The sequence below is a fragment of the Balaenoptera musculus genome, chromosome 13 (genome assembly GCF_009873245.2).
Source record: "Balaenoptera musculus isolate JJ_BM4_2016_0621 chromosome 13, mBalMus1.pri.v3, whole genome shotgun sequence".
Lineage (NCBI taxonomy): Eukaryota > Metazoa > Chordata > Mammalia > Artiodactyla > Balaenopteridae > Balaenoptera > Balaenoptera musculus.
Genome location: NC_045797.1, coordinates 29,158,678 through 29,184,383, shown reverse-complemented (window position 1 = coordinate 29,184,383; position 25,706 = coordinate 29,158,678). Strand labels below are relative to the sequence as shown.

The 25,706-nt window shown below is 48.0% G+C and overlaps 1 protein-coding gene across 18 annotated transcripts in view; it reads left to right on the top strand.

The window, feature by feature from the left end:
* The window catches only part of DYSF (dysferlin), a 233,524-nt gene that overhangs the window by 56,347 nt on the left and 151,471 nt on the right, over window positions 1-25,706 (top strand). For 10 of the 18 annotated variants that reach the window (XM_036872992.1, XM_036872988.1, XM_036872985.1 and 7 more), the window contains exons 5-13: window positions 5,964-6,078; window positions 7,803-8,014; window positions 10,209-10,337; window positions 10,732-10,794; window positions 11,471-11,521; window positions 13,382-13,412; window positions 14,025-14,140; window positions 20,962-21,088; window positions 24,510-24,613. In XM_036872992.1, coding sequence (XP_036728887.1) covers window positions 5,964-6,078; window positions 7,803-8,014; window positions 10,209-10,337; window positions 10,732-10,794; window positions 11,471-11,521; window positions 13,382-13,412; window positions 14,025-14,140; window positions 20,962-21,088; window positions 24,510-24,613 — 948 coding nt within the window. Of the gene's footprint in view, window positions 1-5,963; window positions 6,079-7,357; window positions 7,451-7,802; window positions 8,015-10,208; window positions 10,338-10,731; window positions 10,795-11,470; window positions 11,522-13,381; window positions 13,413-14,024; window positions 14,141-20,961; window positions 21,089-24,509; window positions 24,614-25,706 lie in introns of all 18 variants that reach the window. The other 8 variants (XM_036872978.1, XM_036872990.1, XM_036872982.1 and 5 more) reach the window with 1 other exon arrangement.

Sequence of the window (25,706 nt, the reverse complement as noted above, 5' to 3'; positions counted from 1 at the left end):
CCTATAAATATCATTTAAATCTATCTGGTCTAGTGTGTCATTTAAAGCCTCTGTTTCCGTATTTATTTTCATTTTGGATGATCTGTCCATTGGTGTAAGTGAGGTGTTAAAATCCCCCACTATTATTGTGTTACTGTCGATTTCCTCTTTTATGGCTGTTAACAGTTGCCTTATGTATTGAGGTGCTCCTATGTTGGGTGCATATATATTTATAATTGCTATATCTTCTTCTTGGATTGATCCGTTGATCATTATGTAGTGTCCTTCCTTGTCTCTTGTAATATTCTGTATTTTCAAGTCTATTTTATCTGATATGAGTATTGCTACTCCAGCTTTCTTTTGATTTCCATTTGCATGGAATATCTTTTTCCATCCCCTCACTTTCAGTCTGTATGTGTCCCTAGGTCTGAAGTGGGTCTCTTGTAGACAGCATATATATGGTCTTGTTTTTGTATCCATTCAGCAAGCCTGTGTCTTTTGGTTGGAGCATTTAATCCATTCACGTTTAAGGTAATTATCGATATGTATGTTCCTATGACCATTTTCTTAATTGTTTTGGGTTTGTTTTTGTAGGTCCTTTTCTTCTCTGTGTTTCCCACTTAGAGAAGTTCCTTTAGCATTTGTTGTAGAGCTGGTTTGGTGGTGCTGAATTCTCTTAGCTTTTGCTTGTCTGTAAAGCTTTTGATTTCTTCATTGAATCTGAATGAGATCCTTGCCAGGTAGAGTAATCTTGGTTGTAGGTTCTTCCCTTTCATCACTTTAAGTATATCATGCCACTCCCTTCTGGCTTGTAGAGTTTCTGCTGAGAAATCAGCTGTTAACCTTATGGGAGTTCCCTTGTATGTTATTTTTTGTTTTTCCCTTGTTGCTTTCAATAATTTTTCTTTGTCTTTAATTTTTGCCAGTTTGATTACTATGTGTCTCGGCGTGTTTCTCCTTGGGTTTATCCTGTATGGGACTTGCTGCGCTTCCTGGACTTGGGTGGCTATTTCCTTTCCCATGTTAGGGAAATTTTCGACTATAATCTCTTCAAATATTTTCTCTGGTCCTTTCTCTCTCTCTTCTCCTTCTGGGACCCCTATAATGAGAATGTTGTTGCGTTTAATGTTGTCCCAGAGGTGTCTTAGGCTGTCTTCATTTCTTTTCATTCTTTTTTCTTTATTCTGTTCCACAGCAGTGTATTCCACCATTCTGTCTTCCAGGTCACTTATCCATTCTTCTGCCTCAGTTATTCTGCTATTGATTCCTTCTAGTGTAGTTTTCATTTCAGTTACTGTATTGTTCATCTCTGTTTGTTTGTTCTTTAATTCTTCTAGGTCTGTGTTAAACATTTCTTGCATCTTCTCGATCTTTGCCTCCATTCTTTTTCCGAGGCCCTGGATCATCTTCACTATCATTATTCTGAATTCTTTTTCTGGAAGGTTGCCTATCTCCATTTCATTTAGTTGTTTTTCTGGGGTTTTATCTTGTTCCTTCATCTGGTACATAGCCCTCTGCCTTTTCATCTTGTCTATCTTTCTGTGAATGTGGTTTTTGTTCCACAGGCTGCAGGATTGTAGTTCTTCTTGCTTCTGCTGTCTGCCCTCTGGTGGATGAGGCTATCTAAGGGGCTTGATGGGGGGGACTGGTGGTGGGTAGAGCTGACTGTTGCTCTGGTGGGCAGAGCTCAGTAAAACTTTAATCCACTTGACTGTTGATGGGTGGGGCTGGGTTCCCTCCCTGTTGGTTGTTTTCCCTGAGGCAACCCAACACTGGAGCCTACCTGGGCTCTTTGGTGGGGCTAATGACAGACTCTGGGAGGGCTCACACCAAGGAGTACTTCCCAGAACTTCTGCTGTCAGTATCCTTGTCCCCACGGTGAGCCACAGCACCCCCACCCCCCGCCTCTGCAGGAGACCCTCCAACACTAGCAGGTAGGTCTGGTTCAGTCTCCCCTGGGAGTCACTGCTCCTTCCCCTGGGTCCTGATGAGCACGCTACTTTGTGTGTGCCCTCCAAGAGTGGAGTCTCTGTTTCCCCCAGTCCTGTTGAAGTCCTGCAATCAATTCCCACTAGGCTTCAAAGTCTGATTCTCTAGGAATTCCCCCTCTCATTGCCGGACACCCAGGTTGGGAAGCCTGATGTGGGGCTCAGAACCTTCATTCCAGTGGGTGGACTTCTGTGGTATAAGTGTGCGCCAGTCTGTGAGTCACCCACCCAGCAGTTATGGGATTTGATTTTATTGTGATTGCGCCCCCCCCCACCATCTCATTGTGGCTTCTCCTTTGTCTTTGGATGTGGGGTATATTTTTTGGTGAGTTCCAGTGTCTTCCTGTCGATGATTGTCCAGCAGCTAGTTGTGATTCTGGTGTTCTTGCAAGAGGGAGTGAGAGCACGTCCTTCTACTCCGCCATCTTGGTTCCTCTCTCCTGTTGTTTCTTTTTTTTTTTTTTTTTAAATTATTTATTTATTCATTTATGGCTGTGTTGGGTCTTCGCTTCTGTGCGAGGGCCTTCTCCAGTTGCGGCAAGTGGGGGCCACTCCTCATCGCGGTGCGCGGGCCTCTCACCGTCGCGGCCTCTCTTGTTGCGGAGCACAGGCTCCAGACGCGCAGGCTCAGTAGTTGTGGCTCACGGGCCTAGCTGCTCCGCGGCACGTGGGATCCTCCCAGACCAGGGCCCGAACCCGCGTCCCCTGCATTGGCAGGCAGACTCCCAACCACTGCGCCACCAGGGAAGCCCTCTCCTGTTGTTTCTTGATGGCCATGTAAATGGTGGAGCTGGCTCTGTCTTGGAAGTCTGTTCACATTCCTGGAGCCGCTGGCATGTTGCCAAACCTTCAGGAGGTTGGTTGGGGGGCTCTCGGTGTGGAGGGACCTGATGCTCAGGAAACTCCGGGGGTGGGGTGGGGTGGGGGGAGGGGTTACCTGGGTGGTCTTGGGATTCAGGGGCTGCTGTTCCTTCCTCAACCTCCACGCTAATGGCACCCAAGCCACGGCATGGAGCAGTTACACTCCCAGGGCTCCACTTCTGCACAGAGCACAGAGACGACATACCGGAAGCCCCCAGGTGGTGAAGGACGGGGGCTGGACAAGGTGAGCCCCAAGAAACAATAGGTGGTGTTCTTCAAGGGAATCTGGTCCCAGGGTCAGAGGACCTTAGCCACGAAGTGTTAGGGGACTTTATTTGTCTCTGCTGAGTGAGATTCCTGTGGTTATAGCAGAAGCAGATTTCTCAGATTTTTAAAACCTTCTATTTTAAAATAATTTAAGATTCAGCAAAAAGCTGCAAGAGTAGTTGAAAGAATATTTTGTCCTAAAGCATTTGATTCTATCTCCTGGCTCTTTACCCTGAATTTAGTGTGTATTTTCTCTGATTAAGGACTTTCTCCTACATAATAACCACAATGAAACCTTCAAAATGAGGAAACTAACACAGCTGTAGTTTGCTGGTAGTTGACACAGCACTACTATCGAACCCAGAGACCCTCATTCAAGTTTCTTCGGTATTATCAACAGTGCCTTTTATAACAAAAGGATCCAATTAAGGATCATGTGTTGTGTTAGTCGTTTTGTCTCTTTAGTCTCCTTTCCTCTGGGAGAATTCTTCAGTCTGACTTTTATAACCTTGTGACCTTGACACTTTGTGGAGTACAGGCCAGTTGTCCTGTAGAATGTCCCCCGTTTGGGTTAGCGTGATGGTTCCTCGTGATTAGATTTAGGTCATTAATCTTTAGCAGGAATAGAGCACAGTGATGTTGTGCTGCCCCCACTGTGTCCTAGGGTGGCACGACTTTGATTTGTTTCATTCCTGTGCGATTAACCTGGATCGTTTGATTAACTGGCATTTGCTAGGTTTCTCCACCAATCACGAATCCATTCCCTTTTCTAATGAGTAAGAATCAGGCGGGGGGAGGTATTTTGTGACTCTGTAAATACTTTGTTCCATATCCAATTTTTACCCAGCAGGTTTGACACCCATTGTTATTTCTTGGCTGGATATCGTTTTGATGGTTGCTAAATGGTGATATCTTAAATCACTTATTAATTTTTTCTGTGTTAATCATCTGGCATTCCACTGTAAGGAAAAGCGTCCTCCTGTTGTATTTATTCATTTATTTCTATATGGATTCATGTATTCCTATTTTATTCAATGGTTTAGTCTGTTACCATCATTATTTATTTTCAAGTTTAAGTTGTACCAGATTTGGCCTGTGGGAACCCTTGAAAGCAGGCTTCTGTGTCCTTTCGACATTTTTTTTTAATCATTTTCTGAGTACTTCCTTGTTTTCTGGCCCAAAAAGGTGTTCCAGGGTCACCTTCTACCTTCCCTGGCCTAACACTGGAATTAGTTATTGCTCCCAAGAGCTCAGATTGCCTTTTGATGAAGTGAAGGAAACTACAGCTTCCCAGGCCCACCTCAGACCTGGAGTCTCAGGGAGATGGGCGTGGCTGGGAGCGGGTCTGGTTATCTGGGGCCGCCTGAGAGGCTGTGGTCCGCGTTACAAGAGCTTAGGGTGCGGGGCGCGCTGGCTGCTCAAGTGGCGACACCTGGCGGTGCCTCAGGAACCTGCATGGCTGTTAGGACAATGCCTTGGATCTGGGACTTAAAGGGTCTCATTGACTTCCCGGGCCTCCTCCTAGGTCTTCTGGGCTGGGGAGCTGGCTTCAGCCTCCTTCCTCGGTGTTCTGAGCACCCGCCCATTCCACCCCCCTGACCCTGCCCTCCCTTAGCCCGGCTGCCCAAGCCCAGGCTCCAACCTGAAGGGTTCAAGCTGCAGAGCTGGGTACATTCAGGACCTTGAGCTCTTTCCATCTCAGGACCAGGATTCACTCCAGGAGTTTCCGGACATCCCTAATATTACTCAGGAGAGATAGATGTCTAGTGAATTATGCTGAGTCGCTCAGAAGATGCATCATTTACAGTTATGTTTATAAAGTGTTTATCAAAATTTGGAGAAATGCTTACTGTCTAATATTAAGTAAAAGACAAGCATTTGCTGTACAGCAGAGCTGTACGTTATTCATTTAAAAAGATTGGAGAGAGTTATATCAAAACGTGAATAGTGGTGGAATTATGGCAATTTGTTTTCTTTTACATTTTTCTTTAAGGTTTTTGTAATTTCCAAACTTTCTTACTTTGGAGTTTTTATTACTTTGATCGATTAAAAGGCTGCCCCAGGACATCTGCTGGACCTGTTGTATCAGGGAAGGCTCGGCCAGGCCTCCATGGCCTGGGAGCAGCAAGACTAGAGAGCGCCATGGCTGTACCTTTTCTTCAGGTCCGGGTGCCCCTTTGAAGGGTGCCGGTCTCCTGGTAGGCTCGGGTGGGGTGGGAGCACAAGGCAGCCTTCCCCTGTCCATGTGAGTGGCGTGATGGGTCACTCTCCTCTCACTGGTCAAAGCCGGAGCATCTGGGGGTGAGATGGGGGGCAGGGGTGCTTCTGGGAGGGAAGAGGGCTCAGAAAGGTGAGCAGCACCCTGAGACCCTCTCAGTGCTAGCTGGGGCCTGAGCAGAGCAAGGCCGAACTGTTGATAGATAGACAAGGGAGGACCCTTGGCTGAGCAGAGTGGCCAAGGGGGCTTTTTCTGGAAGATGGGCCTATGCTGAGAGTTGAAAAATCCTGCAGGTGAGGTTCGATCGCTGATTCATTTATAGAAGCTTACTAGGCATTCTATTAACTAATTTAATCCTCATTTGACCCTATGCAGAAAGTGCTAGTGCTATCGCTACCCCCATTTTACAGACGAGGAAACTGAGGCACAGAGAGTTTACAGATCTTGCCAAAGTCACACAGCTTCTGAGTGGTGGAATTGACTCCACATTCAATGCTCTTAACCACCTGACTATGCTGATGGGGCCACAGCCTCCTGCAAACCAGACTCCATATTTGGTGGAGGGACGAAAGGAACAGGAAGGATGCTGGAGGGTGGTGGTCGGAGGCTAACACACTAACCTGCTGCCCTCTCTCCCCCATCTCTTCCAGGCCTCACTGGTCCTGCAGGTGTCCTACACGCCTCTCCCTGGAACCATGCCCACGTTCCCACCTTCGACGCCTCTGGAACCCTCCCCGACTCTGCCTGACATGGATATGGTGGCTGGTGAGAAAACCACCCTCACCCTGGCAGGGCCCCGTGGGGAGAAGCCTAGCAGTGGCACCCGAGTCTGAGAAGGGGGTGCCTTCCTCATGTTGGGGGCTGCCCAGGCCTGGAGAAGGGAGGCCGTGGGTGGGTGGGGAGTCTTGAGAGCTGACTTCTGTCTTGCAAAACAAAGGGGCAGGAGGCGGGCTCCCCTAGGTGCCGCTAGGATTAGTGTGAGGATGCCTTCCTAGCACCAGCTGTTCAGGAAGGGGACTGTGCCAGGGCTGGGCACCCTGCCCTCTGCAGCCCCAGAGGGGTGGGAGTTTTAGAGGTAGGCCTGTGCTGAGATGGGGTCCATCCTAGGTGACGCCTGAGGCCCCACCCACTCCCCAGAGCTGGATGCCTCCCTGCCCTGGCACTCTGTAGGCCTTTAGCAATGACATGTGACCAAAGAGCTGGATTTTCCCTGAAAGAGCCCTGGGCTGAAGTCAGGGGACCTGAGTTCCAGTCTTGCCTTTGACGCCAAGTAGCTGTGTGACTTTGGGCCAGTCACTCCCTCTCTGGTCCTACAGTTCATTATTTGTGAAGTGAGCAGACTGAATTGTCTAAGTCTCAAGGTTGCCTCAGTTCTCTTTACTTAGCTCTCCTGGCCGGGTGAAGTGAGGACCCGGCCCAGGGTGGCTGGCTTGCCCGGTGCTGGGCCTGGGCGCGACAGTCCAGCCTGCTGGGGTGAACAGGAAGCCACATAGATGGGCCAGGTGGGGTCTTGCCCATGGGAAAGATTCTAGCGTTTCTCTCGTGGTGAAGGGAGCTAGAGGCAAACCCAGCATGACACCCGGCAGCCCGTCTCAGGTGTGCCCCGAGCCTGTCCTGCGGCCCGTGTAGGGCTCCTGGTGAGGCAGGCAGGGCAGGGCCCCTCTTGTTGGACGTGGCACTGTCTGAGCTCGGAGGTGGGGAGATCCTTCTGGACTGGGGTTGAGGGGGGAAGCAAGGGGGTGTTCCTGGTGACCGAGGGTGGGGAGGCTGAGGGCCCCGAACGTTCTGGGGCCACTTTTGAGGTGAATCTGACAGAGTTGGGTTCCAGCCACTCGGGGAAGGCTCCTAGCGGTGACCAGTTCCCAGTCCTCCCCAGAAGGTGGTGAGAGGGACAGTCTGGACAGATACGGCCCCTGTTTCGGAGCTTTGCGCCAGGCTGGGGCAGGCGGGGAGAGCAGGGTTGTGGTGGGGGGGGGGCCCTAGCTTGGCTTCCCTCACCAGCTCCCTCCTCCCCTTCTGGGGCTGTGCCCTGCCCGTGTGCCAGGTGGGGGACAGAGCCGGGCTGAGACTTGGTCCCTGCTCAGTGACAGCACCGTGGACACAAGATACTCTGGAAAGAAGTGGCTGGCCCCCACGGGTGAGACGCGGGCCGGGCTGTCCCGATCCTACCACCTGTAACCGGCTCGCTTGCTGCTATCGTCAGCTCCCCAGAGTGGGACGACGTGGCCAGAAGGGCTCATCCAGCAGGACGAGGTGGGGAGGGCCGGGGCCATTCTGTCTCCTCCTGTCGACTCACTGGACTGACCACCCTCAAGTGTCTGCTGTTGGAAGCTCCTCTTCTTCTCCCTCATCCATCCTGGCTGAGTGGTGGGGAAAGAGAGGGCAAGGGGAGGTGGGTGCTCAGCTGTTGGGTCCTCCATCGGGGTCCCTGATGGAGGATCCTCCCAGGGGCCGGAGGAACCCAGCCTCATGAACACCCTCTCCTCCAGACACAGGAGGAGAGGAGGATACTGAGGACCAGGGGCTCACGGGAGACGAGGCCGAGCCATTCCTGGACCAGAGCGGGGCTCCGGGCCCAGGGGCCCCCATCACCCCAAAGAAGCCACCTTCCCATCCTCCCCCCTACCACCTCGGGGGAAGAAGGAAGAGAAGCACGCCCGCACCCAGAAAGCTGCTGTCGGACAAATCGCAGGACTTCCAGGTGACTGCAGTCTCCTCCTTCAGCCAGCAGGAGCCGCTGATGCCAGCGCAAAACTTGTCTGTCCAGCCGTGGGGAAGGTCCTAAGGGCTCTCCTAGGTGGGAGTCTGGCTCCCCTGGGTCCTGGGCAAATGCTAGATAGGGAGGCCATGGCTTGGGGCCTCTAGAAAAAGCCTCTGCGCAGCCCATGGTTTTGCTCTTAAAAAAAAAAAAAAAGGAAGAAAAAGGGTCACTGCAGAATCAGCATCACTACACTGTTATCTGCTTCCCCAGCCAGAGTTGCCCTAGCCAGCCGGTGCCGTGCTGTTCAGAGTGTGGTCCGTGGGCGAGCAGCATGGGTGTCACCTGGAAGCATGTCACAAAGGCGGGATCTTGGGCCTATCCCAGACCCACTGAATCAGAATCTGCACTTGAACAGGATCCCCAAGTCTGAGAAGCTCTGCCTATCTTCTTTTCTCCCTCTATCCATTTCCCCTATTTATAGCCGTGATTTTTCTGAAGGTCATGTGCAATTTGAGTTTGTTCAAGTTTTTCACAGAATAAAACTATGAATATTAACCCTTTGACATTTTTTAATCCAAAAATCTATCCCATTTAATTTGCCTTTTTTTTTTAATTTTAATTTTTATTTATTTATTTTTTGACTGCACCATGTGGCATGTGGGCTCTTAATTCCCCGACCAGGGGTCGAACCTGGGCTCCTTGCAGTGGAAGTGCAGAGTCTTAACCACTGGACCCCCAGGGAAGTCCCTAATTTGCCTTTTAATTTGGGTCCTTTGCTTGTTCTTTTTCTTTTCAACAGAATTTTCCATTTTGATGTAATTGCATTTAGTGATATTTAACTCTTCAAGACTACTATTAAAGTTAAAAACAGGAAACTTAAATATTTATTTATTAAATGAAACAAATTGTAAAAATATGCTTCAGTTCTAAATTGTGGTAATTTCAGCAAAAGTTCTAGTTATAACCACTATGTTTGCCTGAGAGACAAAATTCTAACTTATTTTTATTATTATTCACAAGATGTGTTATTTTTTTTCTCCTTAGAAAATTAATATATTTTTTTGGGTAGAAAATTTGGAAAATACTGTACAGTGAAGAGAATAAAAATCACTCACCCCCTTCCCATTGCCATTGATAATATATTCTATAGTATCTTATTTTTAAAAAAGAATTGATTAATAAGGAAATAACTGCTGATTAGAAATTAGAACCAGTAAACATCGCATTTTTTCATGAAAGTTTTAATACTTTAAAATGTATTATTTTTAAATATTTTGCCTCAATTTGGAAGCACAGATGTTCTTGAAACCTTCATTTACTGACAGTTGAATGAAGAAAACTCATTTCTCAGAATGTCAGACATTCTGTCTTGCACCTTATACTACATAAGAATAAAGTGGGGTTACATCACTATGTAACTTTGACCTCTGAGGGGATTGTCAGTGAGGAATATTCAAGCCACACAGAAACATCAGCCTCAAGGGGTCTGAGGTGGGGCTGTGCATGAACTGAACGGGGGTGGGATCCTCAGCCCAGCCCTGGGATTTACCGCTGGCAGCTCACGTGGGGCAGCCTGGCAGCTCTTATGTGGAACCATGGGATTTTATAGATGCAAGGGACCTTGGTGGGAAGATATTGTTCTTACAGTGTTCTTCCTAATTCCTTTATTTATTTTTTTTTGAGGAATATTGCTTTTGTTTTGGTTATTTGACCTTTTTGTCTTTTCTTTTTTAATTTATTTATTTTAATTTATTTATTTTTGGCTGCGTTGGCTCTTCGTTGCTGCATGCGGGCTTTCTCTAGTTGTGGCGAGCGGGGGCTACTCTTTATTGCGGTGTGCAGGCTTCTCGTTGCGGTGGCTTCTCTTGTTGCGGAGCACGGGCTCTAGGTGCGCGGGCTTCAGTATTTGTGGCTCGCGGGCTCTAGAGCGCAGGCTCAGCAGTTGTGACGCGTGAGCTTAGCTGCTCCGTGACATGTGGAATCTTCCCGGACCAGGGCTCGAACCCATGTCCCCTGCATTGGCAGGTGGATTCTTAACCCCTGTGCCACCAGGGAATCCCCTAATTCCTTTTTAATACCTGTCCCAAGAGGCCAGCTGTGAGGGTGGTGCCTGAGATTCCTGACTCTCTTGGGCGGGGGCCGGGTGCCTGATGACTTCTCCCTTTTCTTGCTCATGCCCCCTCCTGGCTTTCAGATCAGGGTCCAGGTGATCGAGGGACGCCAGCTGCCGGGAGTGAACATCAAGCCTGTGGTCAAGGTCACTGCAGCTGGGCAGACCAAGCGGACGCGGATCCACAAGGGAAATAGCCCCCTCTTCAACGAGGTGGGAGACCCTGGGTTAGAGCTAGGACCTTGGTGGGAGCACACGGCAGATGCCTGGCAGTTCATTCAGTGTTTGCACATGGCGCTAGCGTTGGGTGGAGAGCTGTGTCAGTTCCTGAGTAGGTTATCTGAGGAACTGGAGGGAGGGTTCCTGCTCGTACTCCTGCCTTGGGCTCCCCCAGCTCCACATCCCCATCATCCCATGGGGCCGGCCACCCACCCTGTCCCTGAGGTGACAATCTCCCTGAGGTCGAATCCCCAGAGCTCGGTGCTGGGCTGAGACCACTGCTCACTTGTTGTGTGGACCAGACCTGGAGGCTGGGCGGTGGCTGTGCCCTCCCGCCCGGGCTCAGCGGGCCTTCATCTGTCCCCCTTTCACCCTGAATCATCAACAGACTCTTTTCTTCAATGTGTTTGACTCTCCCACGGAGCTGTTCGATGAACCCATCTTTATCACGGTACGTGGCAGCCCTCGAAGGCCCTCTGTGGGCTCAGCGTGCATGTGTGAGTGTGAGTGTGAGTGTGTGTGGGTCAGGCACCCACCCCCCACCCGAGCCTGGATGATGGGGAGCAGCTCACAGCCTCGCCCCCCCTGGTCACAGGGTTGCCTTCTGAGCTCGGATGCAAGCGGCAGCTGAGTGCGGAGTCCTCGCTGTTCGGGGTCAGGTGCCTTAGGCCAGGGTCCTGAACTAATTTTGGCAGTGGAGCTTTGATTTTCATCTTATTTTGTTTGTCTATATGCCTGCTTCTGGCAAGATTTTCTTTCTCTGGACCTCAGCTCTTTTTTTCCCCCCTTTCCTTTGAAAGGCAGTATAGTTTAGCAATTAAAAGTGTGGGCTCTGGAGCTAAACTGTCTGGATTCTAGTCCTGCCTATACCGTGTAGGGGTTGTGTGATTCTGTACAAATGGTCTCTCTGTGCCTCGATTTCTTCATCTGTAGAATGGGGATAATAATAGTACCTACTCATGGGGTTCTTGTGAGGGTTAAACATTGCTTGGAACAATCTCTGGGATAGAGCAAGTGCTACTGGAGTGTGGGCTGTTATTTTTTGGGAGGGAAGAGCAGTTGGATTGGTCCCTGTCTGGGTCAACCTTTGCTAGTGAATGAGAGTTTGAATTTGTCTTTCCTTCCAGGTGGTGGACTCCTGTTCCCTCCGGACAGATGCTTTCCTTGGGGAATTCCGGGTAATGGTTTATTTTCTTTGAAAGCAGTCAGTTCTTGTTTATCCATGTTAATGGAAGCTCTGTCGATGATGGGCAGGGTTGGTGCTCCAGAGATCCTGTCTGTCTTGGTCTGTGTTGGGGAAAATGTAATGAAAAAAACAAAACAAGATCTTCTCCTAACCCCGAAATCCTCTCCACAAAGGTAGTAGAGAAAGAAAGCACTTTTGTTATTGAATAAGCATTAAACCAGAATATGATGCTATTATGGGCCATCCGCTAAGAGATTGCAAAGACAGAAAGTAATCTTGTATAGAGCCAAGCAGACACAACCCTTTCCGTATATGTTCTCAAGATAAACAATAACTAAACAATAACTAGTGCCTGAGTTAGCGGCCTGGATAGTACCCTCAGTCACACATAGTTCATCCTAAATTTACCTGGTAATTGGGGTGACCATCTGTGTTTGCTAATTGACTTTATCCACAAGAAAAGACAGAAAGCAAGCTCACATTTTTATGACGGGGGGTAGATTTACAATTCGGTTAAGGTGGACCCTTCCCTTTCCCAGAGATGGGAGAGCCTGGAGAAAGGCACTCCTGGATCATAAAGCTGACGAAAGGCTTATTTGGTTTCTAAAAAGGTACATTTCAAAGAGATAAAGAAAGTACTTACATTAAGTTTTCCAATGAAAATGTTCTGACAAAAAGAGAGGAGAGGGAAATCTCTCCCCTTGTTTCCAACAGGGAGGATTCAGCTTCTTTTTTAAATTTGCATTTGTTCTTACATCTTGGAAAGACAGCGTGGGACCTGAGTTTAGGCAGCCCTCCTCCTAATTCTGACCATCTCGGGCCAGCGTGACGCCAGCGCTCTGTGCCCTGGGCTCACCTGGGTTGGGAGTGGGGTCCAGATGTGGAGTCCATGGGGATGGGGTGGAGTGGGGTGGGGGGCAGTGGAGAGAGCAGGGAAGCCTGCCCCCTCATTTGTCCCAGATGTGCAGAAGTGAACACTCCACTGCAGAGGACCTTGAACCAACGGCATAGGATGGTTTTAACAGATTACATAGTGTAAAGGCAACTGGTAATGGAGACCTTCACGAATGGTGTTTTAATGTCATTCTTATTGATTTTCTCATTTTGAAATAAGCATTTATCAGATGGAAAGAAAAGGCCACAGGTTTATTTGACCCTCCTCTTGCTATCCAAATAAAATATGGCCCCTTCTCCAAGAGGTAGTCACAAGATAGAAAACGGAGTCTGTTTTTCTGGAGAAGCAGTTTTTTTTAAAAGAATGGGCTTGTGCTGGAGTCATTCTGTAACACTTATGTTACAGGATCTTATGTTTTGAGTCTCTAATCTTGTTATAAGAACCCAAGGGTTAGGTTAAAAAAGTATTCTTTTTTCTAATTATAAAAGTAATCCATGGTTTAAAAAAACTTTGTAGTTTTTGAAAGCAATTTTAGGTTCATAGCAAGACTGAGTGGAAAGTACAAAGTTCCCACATACCTCCTCCCCCCACACATGCATAACCTCTCCTACCATCAACATCTGACTAATCTGTGATTTTTTTAATAGAAAATTATAAAATATAGGAAAGAATAAAAATAAAATAAAAATCACCCAAATCTACCACCCAGAGGTAGTACAGTTAGCGTTCGGTGTGTTTCCTTTGCTCTGTCTTTTCTATGCATAGATATACTTTTACCAAACTTCGATCAAAATGTACTCCACTTTCTTTCCATGTGATATCAGAAGATGAACATTTCCCCATGTCTCCAAATGTTCTTCAGAACATGATTTTTAATGGGTTGGTGTCATGCATCATACTTTATTTAACACTCTGGGTACAAGAGTGTGACGTGTGCCTCCTTCTGTTTGATTTCAGATGGACGTGGGCAGCATCTACCGAGAGCCCCGTGAGTCACCCTCTCCTCCCCTTGGGCAGGTCCTTGCATTTGGGTTCTGGAGGCTGCATGGGGCCACCCATCTGGGACACTCATCTTTCCTTCTAGGGGATTTTAGAATTTAGAGGTGGGGTTTGATCTTGGAGGTGAGGCTGCAGGAATGAAGAGAGGACAGGCTTTCATCTTTTGGGTAAAACAGGCCCCCAGGGAGATCGAACCCTCACGTGGGTCTCAGCTGGCCCAGCTGGGGGGCTAAATCTGGAAGGCCCAAGCAAGGGTTGCTGGGGACTGGGGTGCCTCCAGACGGGACGGGTCATTTGGATGCCAAGTCTAGGATTTCTCTACACCCTGGTCTCTGCTGTGGTCTGGTCACTTCCTGAAGGGGAGGAAAATGGCCGGGGGTCTGGCTTTGGCAGCCTCTGATAGGGGTTTCTGTTAACATTTCTGACTTGGACCCAAATGAACACTCAAGGTACATTTTATTCTAGAATTGGAGTCCTTCCCCCATGTCTGGGTAGATGAGTGCCTCATCTCATCCAATGGAGTCCACCCGGGGCTCCCAGAGGTGGTTGTAGACTTGGGTCCTTCCAATTCTGGGATCACCAAGGGTGTTGTCTCTCTTAGGACATACTTATCTCAGGAAGTGGCTGCTGCTTTCAGACCTGGATGATTTCTCTGCTGGGGCCAGAGGCTACCTGAAAGTGAGCCTTTGTGTGCTGGGGCCTGGAGACGAAGCCCCCGTGAGTACATTTCCTCATCCCCCTCACAGCACCTCCGCCTGGCCTTGGAGGCACCAAATGAAGAAACAAAAAAAACAACTTTAGTTTTTCTGATTTAAAAGAATACATGGCAATTATGAGAAATGTAGAACATGTGGAAAAGCATAAATAAAAAGTGAATCACTCATAATTCTCCCCATCAGAGAGAACCGTCATTAATACCTTCTTGCATATTCTCCCAGAAGGGTATATGTGTGTATTTTTCTTCTTTTTTTTTTGGTGCAGAAGTGATATCACTCACTCTGTAATGTATTGTAGTCTGAATTTTATCACCTAAGAATATATCATTTTCATCTTTACGGTCGGTAAGTAAAGTTATAAGTTGGAGGTGGTAAGAATGAGAAAGGCTTTCAGAGTTGGGGAAGTATCAGCATCTCTGTATGTCTGGGGAGAGGAGAGAAGGTTTGGAACAGTTGTTGAGGGACAAGGGGTTAATTAGATACAGACAGAAGGATTTCTTTTTTTATTTAAAAAAATTTTTAAAAAATATTTATTTATTTAATTATTTATTTTTTCATTTACATTGGTAACTGTAAGTTTGTTTTCTGTGTCTGTGAGTGTATTTCTGTTTTGTAAATAAGTTCATTTGTATCATTTTTTTTTATATTCCACATATAAGCGGTATCATATGACATTCATCTTTTTCGGTCTGACTTACTTCACTTAGTATGATAATCTCTGGGTCCATCCATGTTGCTGCAAATGGCATTATTTCATTCTTTTTTGATGGTTGAGTAATATTCTGTTGTGTGTGTGTGTGTGTGTGTGTGTGTGTGTGTATGTATGCACACACACCACAAGACAGAAGGATTTCTGAGCAGACACAAAGGCAGACACTGGGCTGGAGGCTTTATGGGAGAGTGACCTCATAATACTCACTGGCCTGGAAGCAGACGAGGGGTAGGATGGAGGTGCTGTCAGGTGTGGACAAGGCAGGTGTGGTGGAGGCACAGGACTGAGGTAGCTGATGAGCCTGGCGGGGAGGATGCAAGAGGACTGGGCATAGAGCTGATGAGGAGGACAAATAATAGGGAAGGGCTAAGGAACACACATTTATTGAGTGCCTGCTGTGTGCCAAGCTCTGTGCTGGGTGCCTCACTCGGTGTGAGGGGGGTTGGAGGAGGTGGATAGGTTGAAGGCTGTCTTTAGAGAAGGGTCTCAAGGTCAAGGTCTTCCTAGAGGATTGGTTCTGAGTGGCTGGAGGTTTGAGATATGGCCATCCCTCTAGCAGCTGCAGGGGAGGGAGATTAAGATGCTGTTGGTAGAGGACAAGGGATTGTGTTGGTGAATGACTTGTCCACGTGGATGTTGATTATCTCATGGGAGAATTGGAAATCAAATACGCAAAAGTTGAGGCAGATACTGAGATCATCAAGGCAGGGTGAGCCAGGAGGAGTGGGAGAGGCAGGAGGGGGGAAGGCAGGTCTCCAGGAGGGCTGGGGAGGTGGAATCCCCAGGGAAAGCCGCATGTGGTCATGGAGGCGGAGGGCAAGTTCCATGAGGCTGTTAAGGACGAGGAGCTGGCTGCTCACGAGAGCTCAAGAAGCCGCTGTGGAAAGGGTTAGGGGAAGGAGAACCCCGGGTGCCGTGCAGGGGCCAATGGAGCTCAGGTGGAGCAGCTCCACCCAAGGGCATCTCCCCTGATCTCTCATCCCATGTCCCTCTGTAGCCCAGACAGACATTGTGCCTTCCTGCTCCTTTTCCTTCTACATGGACTCTCTGAATCTATTACCTTTTCCTAAAACACTCTTTCCTCCTCTTCCCATCGATCAGACCCTTGTTTTTCCCAGATGAAACCACTTTTCTTGAGACCAACTCAGAGGGAAGCCCCTGTTTTCTGCTTCAGCTCTTTGTGGCTTTCAGGATGGGAGGTGTGGCCATCTTTTGGTTTCCCACAGTAGCTTCTCAACTTCAGCATTGCCTTCTTCTTTTAAAAATTAATTTTATTGGAGTGTAGTTGATTTACAATGTTGTGTTAGTTTCTGCTGTACAGCAAAGTGAATCAGTTATAAATATACATATATCTACTCTTTTTTAGATTCTATTCCCGTATAGGTCATTACAGAGTATTGAGTAGAGTTCCCTGTGCTATACAGTGGGTTCTTATTAGTTATCTATGTTATATATAGCAGTGTGTATATGTCAATCCCAATCTCCCAATTTATCCACCCCACCCTTGGTAACCTAAGTTTGTTTTCTACATCTCTGACTCTATTTCTGTTTTGTAAATAGGTTCATTTGTACCGTTTTTTTAGATTTCACATGTAAGCGATATCATATGATATTTGTCTTTCTCTGTCTGACTTACTTCACTCAATATAACAATCTCTAAGTCCATCCATGTTGCTGCAGATGGCATTATTTCGTTCTTTTTTATGGCTGAGTAATAGTCCATTGTATATATGTACCACATCTTCTTTATCCATTCCTCTGTTGATGGACATTTATGTTGCTTCCATGTCCTGGCTATTGTAAATAGTGCTGCAATGAACACTGGGGTACACGTATCCTTTCGAATTATGGTTTTCTCCGGATATATGCCCAGGAGTGGGATTGCTGGATCATATGGTAGCTCTATTTTTAGTTTTTTAAGAAACCTCCATACTGTTCTCCATAGTGCCTGCACCAATTTACATTCCCACTAGCAGTATAAGAGGGTTCCCTTTTCTCCACACCCTCTCTGGCATTTATTGCTTGTAGATTGCCTTCTTCTCTGAAGCCTGCCTCACTGGTTATTTCCCCTGGTCTTCTGGGCTGTTACCTACCCCTGGCACAGGCAGAGCAGGTGCAGGAGGGTCCTTGCTGGCAGGTTCCCATCTTTGCCATGGTTCTGAGGTCTGACGTGTCCTTGCTGATGAACCATCAACGTCTGATCTTACTTCCTTTCAGACCCTGAGCTTGGAAGTTGCTCTCTCCACCAGTTTCTTCCTGCCTCTTTCCCTCCCTCACCCTCAGTGAATGGCAGTTCTTCCTCACTGAGGTTACAGCCCTGACCCCTCTCAGTTTCCCAGCCCATCAACTCCCTCCTGCAGCCTGGCCCCCATCCCCGATCCTCACGCGCACTCTGTGCTCACTAGCTTCTGGGGTCTGCTGCCACACCTCGTGTCCCCCACCCTCCCCACGACACGCTGTCCACACCACTCCTTGGTCAGCTTTAGTGGCAAAAGTCACCTGAGTTGCTGTCAATGTCTTCCTTTAGTTGGGTGAGGTCTACTCCTTATCCCATCCTCCACAGTGGCTGTTTCCAAAATTTCTGGTCGGGAATTCCCTGGCGGTCCAGTGGTTGGGACTCTGCGCTTTCCCTGCCGAGGGCACGGGTTCGATCCCTGGTCAGGGAAACTAAGATCCTGCAAGCCACGTGGCACAGCCAAAAAAACTTAAAAAAAAACAAAACAAAACAACTTCCTGGTCTTAAGCTCCGGCCTCGGTCCCCCTTAGACAGAGCTGCACAGCGGGAGTGATGTGAGTGCTTGAAGCTCCCTGGGTCGTCCGCGCACCTCCCATCTTCCTTCATCTTCCCTCCCTTCCCCACTCCCCATCTCCTTTGCATGTGCTCGTGCCCTCCATACCACCCCCGTCTTGTTCTTCCTGTCTCTTTGGCTCCTGCCCTCTGGTCTGTGCCAGGCTCCAGATTTCCCCATCTCAAAACACCCTTGCCTTCACCATTTCTCCCCACCCCTCCCCTCCAAGCTGCTTTCATCTTCCTTTCAGCCATCACCAAGGTCACCAAGTTCTTGAGAGTACCCTGTGTCCCTCTTCTCCAGTCCTTTGCCAGATGCTCACTCCTTCACCCCTTCAGCGCGCTTCCCACCGCCTCCTTCCCTGAACCACTGGCCTAAGGGTCATATCCATCGCGAAGTCCCAGGAGCTCTTCTCTCATTAATCCGCTCTGTTGCTCCACAGCGTTTGATTTTGGAGCCCACGTCTTATTTGAAACTCTCTTCTCCCTCGGCATCCATGACTCCCCTCATTCTTTTCCTTTTTTTTTTTGGAATGGATCCTTCAAATTCAGTGGCTTGATAAAATTCTGCTGCCTGCATCTTTGCTGTGCCTTTGACATGACATTCAAGGCCCATGAACATCTGGCCTCAGTCTGATTTCGCAGTGCATCTATCTGTCTATGGAGAACCCTGTCTCCGTCTACCTGAGGCTCCTAAATCTCTCATCTCCAGCCTGGATCTTCAGAGCTCCAGATGCTCAGTTTCAGTTGCCTGTACCAAAGCACATGAACATGTCCCTTAGGCCCCTTTAACTTCACATATAGAAACCCAGTATCATTTGCTGCCCACTCCTCATACCTGATTCCCGTCCTGTGTTAGGTGACATCTTGGGAAATGGCACTCATCATCCACTTAGTTCCCCAGGCCAGAGCGTCTTTCCTCATCCTTCAGCCCCACATCTGTCAGTCCACACGCACACAGGTGGCCAGTCTTGTTGGCATGACAACCTCAGTGCACGCCTCTCCTCTCTCTCATCCCAAGACCAGAGTTCAAGGTCAGGCTCCCATCATATCTTACCTGGGCCTCTATGTGAATGAAGATGTAGGTTCAGCTGCTGTAACTCCAGTTAACCCCACATTACCACCAAAACCATCTTCTTTAAACTCAGGTACAATCATGTGAGTCTCCTCTTAAAAAACTGCTGGAGACCCACCCTGCCTCCCAGTTACTTTCAGGATGAAGTCCAGAATCCTTAGCATGACATTCAAGGCCCATGAACATTTGGCCTCAGGCTGATTTTGCAGTGCCACTTGCCGGGACATACTTCCACGGACTCTGTACTGTGGCCACACCAGACAATGTGACCCTTTCCAGAATGCACTTCCATCCCTCTCCCTGCCTTTTCACCTGTTGGGATGCCTTCTCTGCCTACCAAAAACCAGTTTGTTCTTCAAGACCCAATTCAGATGCTACTTCCTCCACGAAGCCTGCCTTGTCCTCCAGGGAAACTGATTGGTCTTTCCTTTCGGTCACCACCCCATGTTTTGTTAGTTTAGTTAATGTGTCCATCTTTGTCACCGAGACTCAGTTTCTTGAGGTCAGCGACAGTATAATAGATATGAACTGTTTTATCTCCCCTCTTGCCTAGTACAGGTCTTGTGCACAGTAGGTGCTAAATCAGTGCTTGTTGTCTAAGGGAATGAGCAGTGTTAAGGATGACTGAAAGCAGAGGAGATGATCATTTTCTTCAGGTGTGAGCTGAGGAAAATCAGTGCAGAATTAATTCCTTCACAAGCACTTGTGTGACATGAGGCATTCTGGGATGGAGAATTTTGCTGCAAAGATTCTGAAGCAGGTTTCTACCTGTGGACTGAGTGAGGATGGTCCAGGCAGCTTTCCAAGGAGTGAGCTGCTGGGCATGGCTTGATGCCACCTCTCCCCTATCCTTCTGCCACCCACCTGCCCAAGTGCAGCACGTGGATCTTTTGTTCCTCAAACTGCCAAGTTAGCCCTCGCTCTGCATGAGTTGCTGCCCCTGCCTGGATCCCATCATCCAGGTCTCCAAGCTGGCACATCACCAACACTATTCCCGCCCTCCCCTCAATATAGTTACAAGCCCCCTTGCTCTGTTCTTTCTAAACCCACTGGTTCTGCATCCAGCCTATGTTAACCCTCATCTAGCTTATCTGTAAAGTGGGGTATCCTAGGGCCTTGCACCCCACAGCATTGGCATTGTCTGGGCAATTGTTGAAATGCAGAGTCTTGGGCTTCACCCCAGACCTGTTGAACCAGAATCTGCATTTTAGTTGGAAGGTACAGCAGTGGTCTAGAAGTCACTGATTCTCCAGTTTCTAATGTATAGCCACACTTGAGACCCACTGCTCATGGGGGTTGCTGTCAGGATTAAATGAGAGCGTGTATACAATCAATAAATATTATTTTTATTATGACTGTTCTAATCATAATACTCAGCACATGCTATTACATTCATTTGCTTAAAGGTCTGCTTTCCCTGTGAAAGGTGAGCACCACGGGGGCAGGACCTCTGTCCCCCTTGTTCACTGCGGCAGCCCTCGCCCCTCTGCGTGATGCTGACACTTAGTAGTCACTCAGTAGATACTTGTTGGGTGAATGAACAGACGTTATTGAAGACGGTGGCTGGCCTAGACCTCTGTCACCTCTGTGCTATTTTTTAATGGGTGGAATGGGAAGGAGACTGCGGTTCTTGAGTGCCTGCCGGTGTGCCACGTGCATTTACACGTTATTGAAGTTGATCTTCCCACAGCCCGGGAGGTCAGTGTCATTGTCTCCACTGTCCAGATGAGGAAGCAGAGTCTCAGGGTAAGGAATCTGTCAGAGATCACAGGCTAGGAAGTGGCAGGGCGAGATCTGCCTTTCTTCAAGATGCACCATTTATTTATTTATTTATTTATAAACATGACCCGAATGGTGCAATTTTGGATTGAGGAATGCTTTTTTTTTTTTTTAATTAATTAATTAATTTATTTAGTTGCAACCAGGTCTTAGTTGCAGCAGGCAGGCTCCTTAGTTGTGGCACGTGGGCTCTCTAGTTGTGGCAGTTGGTCTCCTTAGTTGCGGCTCGCCAGCTCTTTAGTTGCGGCATATGAACTCTTAGTTGCAGCATGCATGTGGGATCTAGTTCTCTGACCAGGGATCGAACCCAGGCCCCCTGCATTGGGAGCACAGCAGGGTCTTATCCACTGTGCCACCAGGGAAGTCCCAAGATGCACCATTTAAGTGTGTTGGTTGAGCTCTCAGAAAAGGAAGGGAAAACACTGTGCTCGAAGGCACATTAAGGAATCATATTTGGTTGTGTTGTAGCTGGAGAGAAAAGACCCCTCTGAAGACAAGGAGGACATTGAAGGCAACCTGCTCAGGCCGACCGGCGTGGCCCTCCGCGGAGCGCACTTCTGCCTGAAGGTTTTCAGGGCCGAGGATTTACCGCAGAGTGAGTCTGGTGCCCTCGTTGGGTGACTGTGAGGGGGGACACTGGGCTGGGCTGCCTCAGCTCCCTGGGGGAAGGAGATGGAGGGCCTGGTCCCCTGGTCCCTCTCTGCCTCCCCTTGGCCTGGCTTCCTCACCCCGAGGGTCTACTAGATCCGTGTCAGCCCATTTCTCCCTCTGCTCTGCCGCCTGGGGAAGCCTCACACCCTCTCTAGGTTTCCCAAGGCTTTTTACTGTTCTTAACAGAAAAACAGTCAGAATTAATGAGAAGTAATACTGATGCTGGTGGAGTCACAGAGATGCAAGAAATCTTGAGAGTACTAGCTGCCCCTGGGCTCTGTTTCAGCATCCGCTAGGCCTTGTCTGGCTCTTTGGCCACTCCATGCACCCATTTTCTTGGCTCTCACTGGGGAGTCAGCACCATTTCAACTCTGTTTTGCGCTCATGGCTGGATCCCACTGATTTTCTTTCTCTCCTCTAGGAAGCCCCAGCCTGAAAATTGGCAGACCCTGGGCTGGGGAAGCAGTTGCTGAAATGTTAGAAGGGCTCAGTGTTTCCACCGAGTGGAGACACATGGGTGTCTAGTTTGCCTGGGACTGTCCTGGTTTTAGCACCAAAAGTCCCACATCCCAGAAAGTCCTCATTCCCTGGTAAACTGGGACAGTGGGTCACCCTAGCTGTGGCCATGTCCTCTTCATCCCAGGAAGGCCATTGTGGCCACTGCCTGATTTCTTACAGTGACTAACCCTGTACTAGCCCTACCCTGTGTGCTCAGTAAATGTGGGGGAATTATGCTGAATATTCTAAAGCTGTGGGTGTCAACCCAGGCTGCAGTTAATCATCCTGGGAGCTTTAAGGAAGTGCAGATGCCTGGGCCCTTCCTCCAGTGTTTCAGGTTGACTTGGTTTGGGGTGGGGCTTACACACTGGTAGTTTAAAAATGCTCCCTGGTAGTTCTCTTGCTGCGGGCTATAAGCCACTATTTTGGAGCATGCATTAGCAGAATTAAGCCAGGCGCTGTCCATAGCAGAGTTCACGAGAACAAGTAGTTGGGGACTACTTGGGTCCCTGTTTACGAGTTTTCCATGAAGCTAATTGCTTGAGGGTTTCTGCTTTGACTAATGACACCAATAAATGGGTTCCTTCTGCACAAGTTTAATTGAACCAAAATCATGGGGAAAGCCTTTAAATAAGTAATGGGCATTAAAATACAGGCTTAGAACATTCTGCGTTTGTCGGTTGAAACTATGCAGAAGTGAGGCTGGTGAGCTTCCAAAGGGGGCTGGGGAAATAGAAATGTTTGCTTTGCTCAAGGTGAAGGGGATTATGTTGAATTCTCTGAAATGTTGTTTAAATGTAAATAAAAGAAAAATAGATGGGTAAATAGAACACAAGTATTTGCTAATTGTTATCTGTTGTATTCATGTAGACATTGACTAGTATACAATTGTTAACTGTCCCCTCCTCTCATTTTCTCATTCATATACATATGTACATTTTTTTTTATATGTACATTTATACATAACATATATACACATACATACATACACACATCTATCATCTGTAAATACATATGTAAAAAATAGGGCTAATTCAGTAAAATATTGGTTTGAAGCAGCATAGATTAAATATTCTTTTTTTTTTTTTTAAACAGAATTGACTTATTGGTTACCCTCAGGAAAATCACTGTGCTAATGTATATAAAGGAAAATGTCAAACAGGCACCAGTAATGGGATATTATAATAACAACTTCCATTCTTTTTTTTTTTTAATTAATTTATTTTTGGCTGCATTGGGTCTTCGTTGCTGCACGCAGGCTTTCTCTAGTTGTGATGAGCGGGGGCTACTCTTTTTCTTTTTCTTTTTTTTGACATCTTTATTGGAGTATAATTGCTTTACAATGGCATGCTAGTTTCTGCTGTATAACAAAGTGAATCAGCTATACATACACATATATCCCCATATCTCCTCCCTCTTGCGTCTCCCTCCCACTGTCCCTATCTCACCCCTCTAGGTGGACACAAAGCACCGAGCTGATCTCCCTGTGCTATGCGGCTGCTTCCCACTAGCTATCTATTTTACGTTTGGTAGTGTATATATGTCAGTGCTACTCTCTCACTTCATCCCAGCCTACCCTTCCCCCTCCCCATGTCCTCAAGTCCATTCTCTATGTCTTCAGTCCTGTCCTGCCCCTAGGTTCGTCAGAACCATGTTTTTTTTTTTAGATTCCATATAAATGTGTTATTAGCATACGGCATTTGTTTTTCTCTTTCTGACTTCACTCTGTATGACAGTCTCTAGGTCCATCCACCTCACTAAAAATAACTCAATTTTGCTTCTTTCTATGGCTGAGTAATATTCCATTGTATATATGTGCCACATCTTCTTTATCCATTCATCTGTTGATGGACGACACTTAACTTTGCTTCCATGTCCTGGCTATTGTAAATAGAGCTGCAGTGAACATTGTGGTACATGACTCTTTTTGAATTATGGTTTTCTCAGGGTATATGCCCAGTAGTGGGATTGCTATTCCCACTATAGCATGGTAGTTCTATTTTTAGTTTTTTAAGGAACCTCCATACTGTTCTCCATAGTGGCTGTATCAATTTACATTCCCACCAACAGTGCAAGAGGGTTCCCTTTTCTCCACACCCTCTCCAGCATTTATTGTTTGTAGATTTTTTTGATGATGGCCATTCTGACCGGTGTGAGGTGATACCTCATTTTAGTTTTTTTAAAAAGTTTATTTATTTATTTAGTTTAATTTTATTTATTTATGGCTGCATTGGGTCTTCGTTGCTTCACGTGGGCTTTTCTCTAGTTGCGGTGAGTGGGCGATACTCTTCGTTGTGGTATGCGGGCTTATTGCTGTGGCTTCTCTTGTTGTGGAGCATGGGCTCTGGGTGCACGGGCTTCAGTAGTTGTGGCACGCAGGCTCAGTAGCTGTGGCTCGTGGGCTGTAGAGCGCAGGCTCAGTAGCTGTGGTGCATGGGCTTATCTGCTCCATGGCATGTGGGATCTTCCCAGACCAGGGATCGAACCCGTGTCCCCTGCATTGGCAGGCGAATTCTTAACCACTGTGCCACCAGGGAAGTCCCCAACTTCCAGTCTTTTTCTGGATTATTTACTGCTCTTAGCAATGTAGATTTCTAATCAGTCGATCAATTGGACCTGTTCTGAAAGCCTTTGAGAACGGGGGGGTGGGGGGACAGTGAACCAGCTGTTTGGAGCTGGGCAAGGAAGCAGCTCAGTGCCCTCAGGAGCTGCAATTCTGAGATGGTCCTTCCTCCCAGGAGCCCTGGGCTGAGGGGTCCATGGCGTCTCTCTCAGGGAGTCCCAGGACTGCGGGGAGACAGGTGGGAAGTGGGGGTTTTGAAGATGGGAGAGCAGGTGGGCAGTGATCAGCATGTCTTTCTCCTCAGTGGACGATGCCGTAATGGACAACGTGAAGCAGATCTTTGGCTTTGAGAGTAACAAGAAGAACTTGGTGGATCCCTTCGTGGAAGTCAGCTTTGCAGGGAAAATGGTAAGGGGCAAGTCAACAAGAGGATTTGTGGGAGGATGGCGACTGGGTGTCCCTGTGGATGGGCACTGGATGTGCAGGACAGAGTGAGGCACACACAGTGCCCCGCATCAGAGGCATGTGCACACCGGGGATGGGGGGCTGATTGTGGGACACGGGGTGGGACACGCAGGCCCAGCTCTCTGGGGCTGCCATGCACACGCACGAGGACAGGTCTGCTCAGGTGTGTGAGACAGACACATAGGTGTGGATGGACACGGAGAGGACATATGGACAGTGGATTCATAGAGGAATATTTGGGGCAAAATTAAGTAATAGGAAACCAGATGTGAAGGCACAATGATAGGGAAACTTAAAAACAATGCAGTGAAAACATAATGATTATTTTAAAAAGTTGTGGCAGGAGTTGGGCAGACTCCTTTCGGCCACGCTGGTGGGGGCCCTAGGGATCATGTACCTCTCTTCCTTCTTGCCCAGAGGCAGGGCTGTTGCTCCAGTCCCTCTTGATGTCTGCCTGGGCCCCTCCCTCCATCCCACCTTAGGGATGGCTTTGCCCACTTTCCAGGCTCTCCCTCGAAGCCTCAGCCACTCCCAGGGTTCAGCCATCACCTCTCCGCAGAGGAATCCACAGCTCTATTTAACTCTGACCCCTCTCTTCAGACGCAGAGCTCCCCATGCCTCTTCAGGTCTCTATATTCTGCCCCTCCAGCCCTTTAAAGGAGTCATCTGCTGTCCCAAACCGCCCCACTTCCAGAAGCGCCATCCTAATCAGGTACCACCATCAAAGGCAGAAAATGTGGGCTTGCCTTGATTCGTCCCTCTTTTTTGACCGCCGTACATCAAACGTGCCACCCCTAGCTCTTGCCTTCAAAAATCCCGAGGTCCTTTCCTGTCTCTATGCCCCTAGTCACTCCCCAGGGCAACTCTCCCCAAGGCAACTCTCCCCAGGGCAACACAACAGCCTTGGGTCCGTTCTCTTGTCCGGGTTCTCCCCATAGAAATCCACCAGCGTATTTAGTGTAAAACACAGTCCTGTCTGTAAAATGAAGTTCAAACCGCATAACCTGGTTGACCAGGTCTCACCCAGCCGAACTTT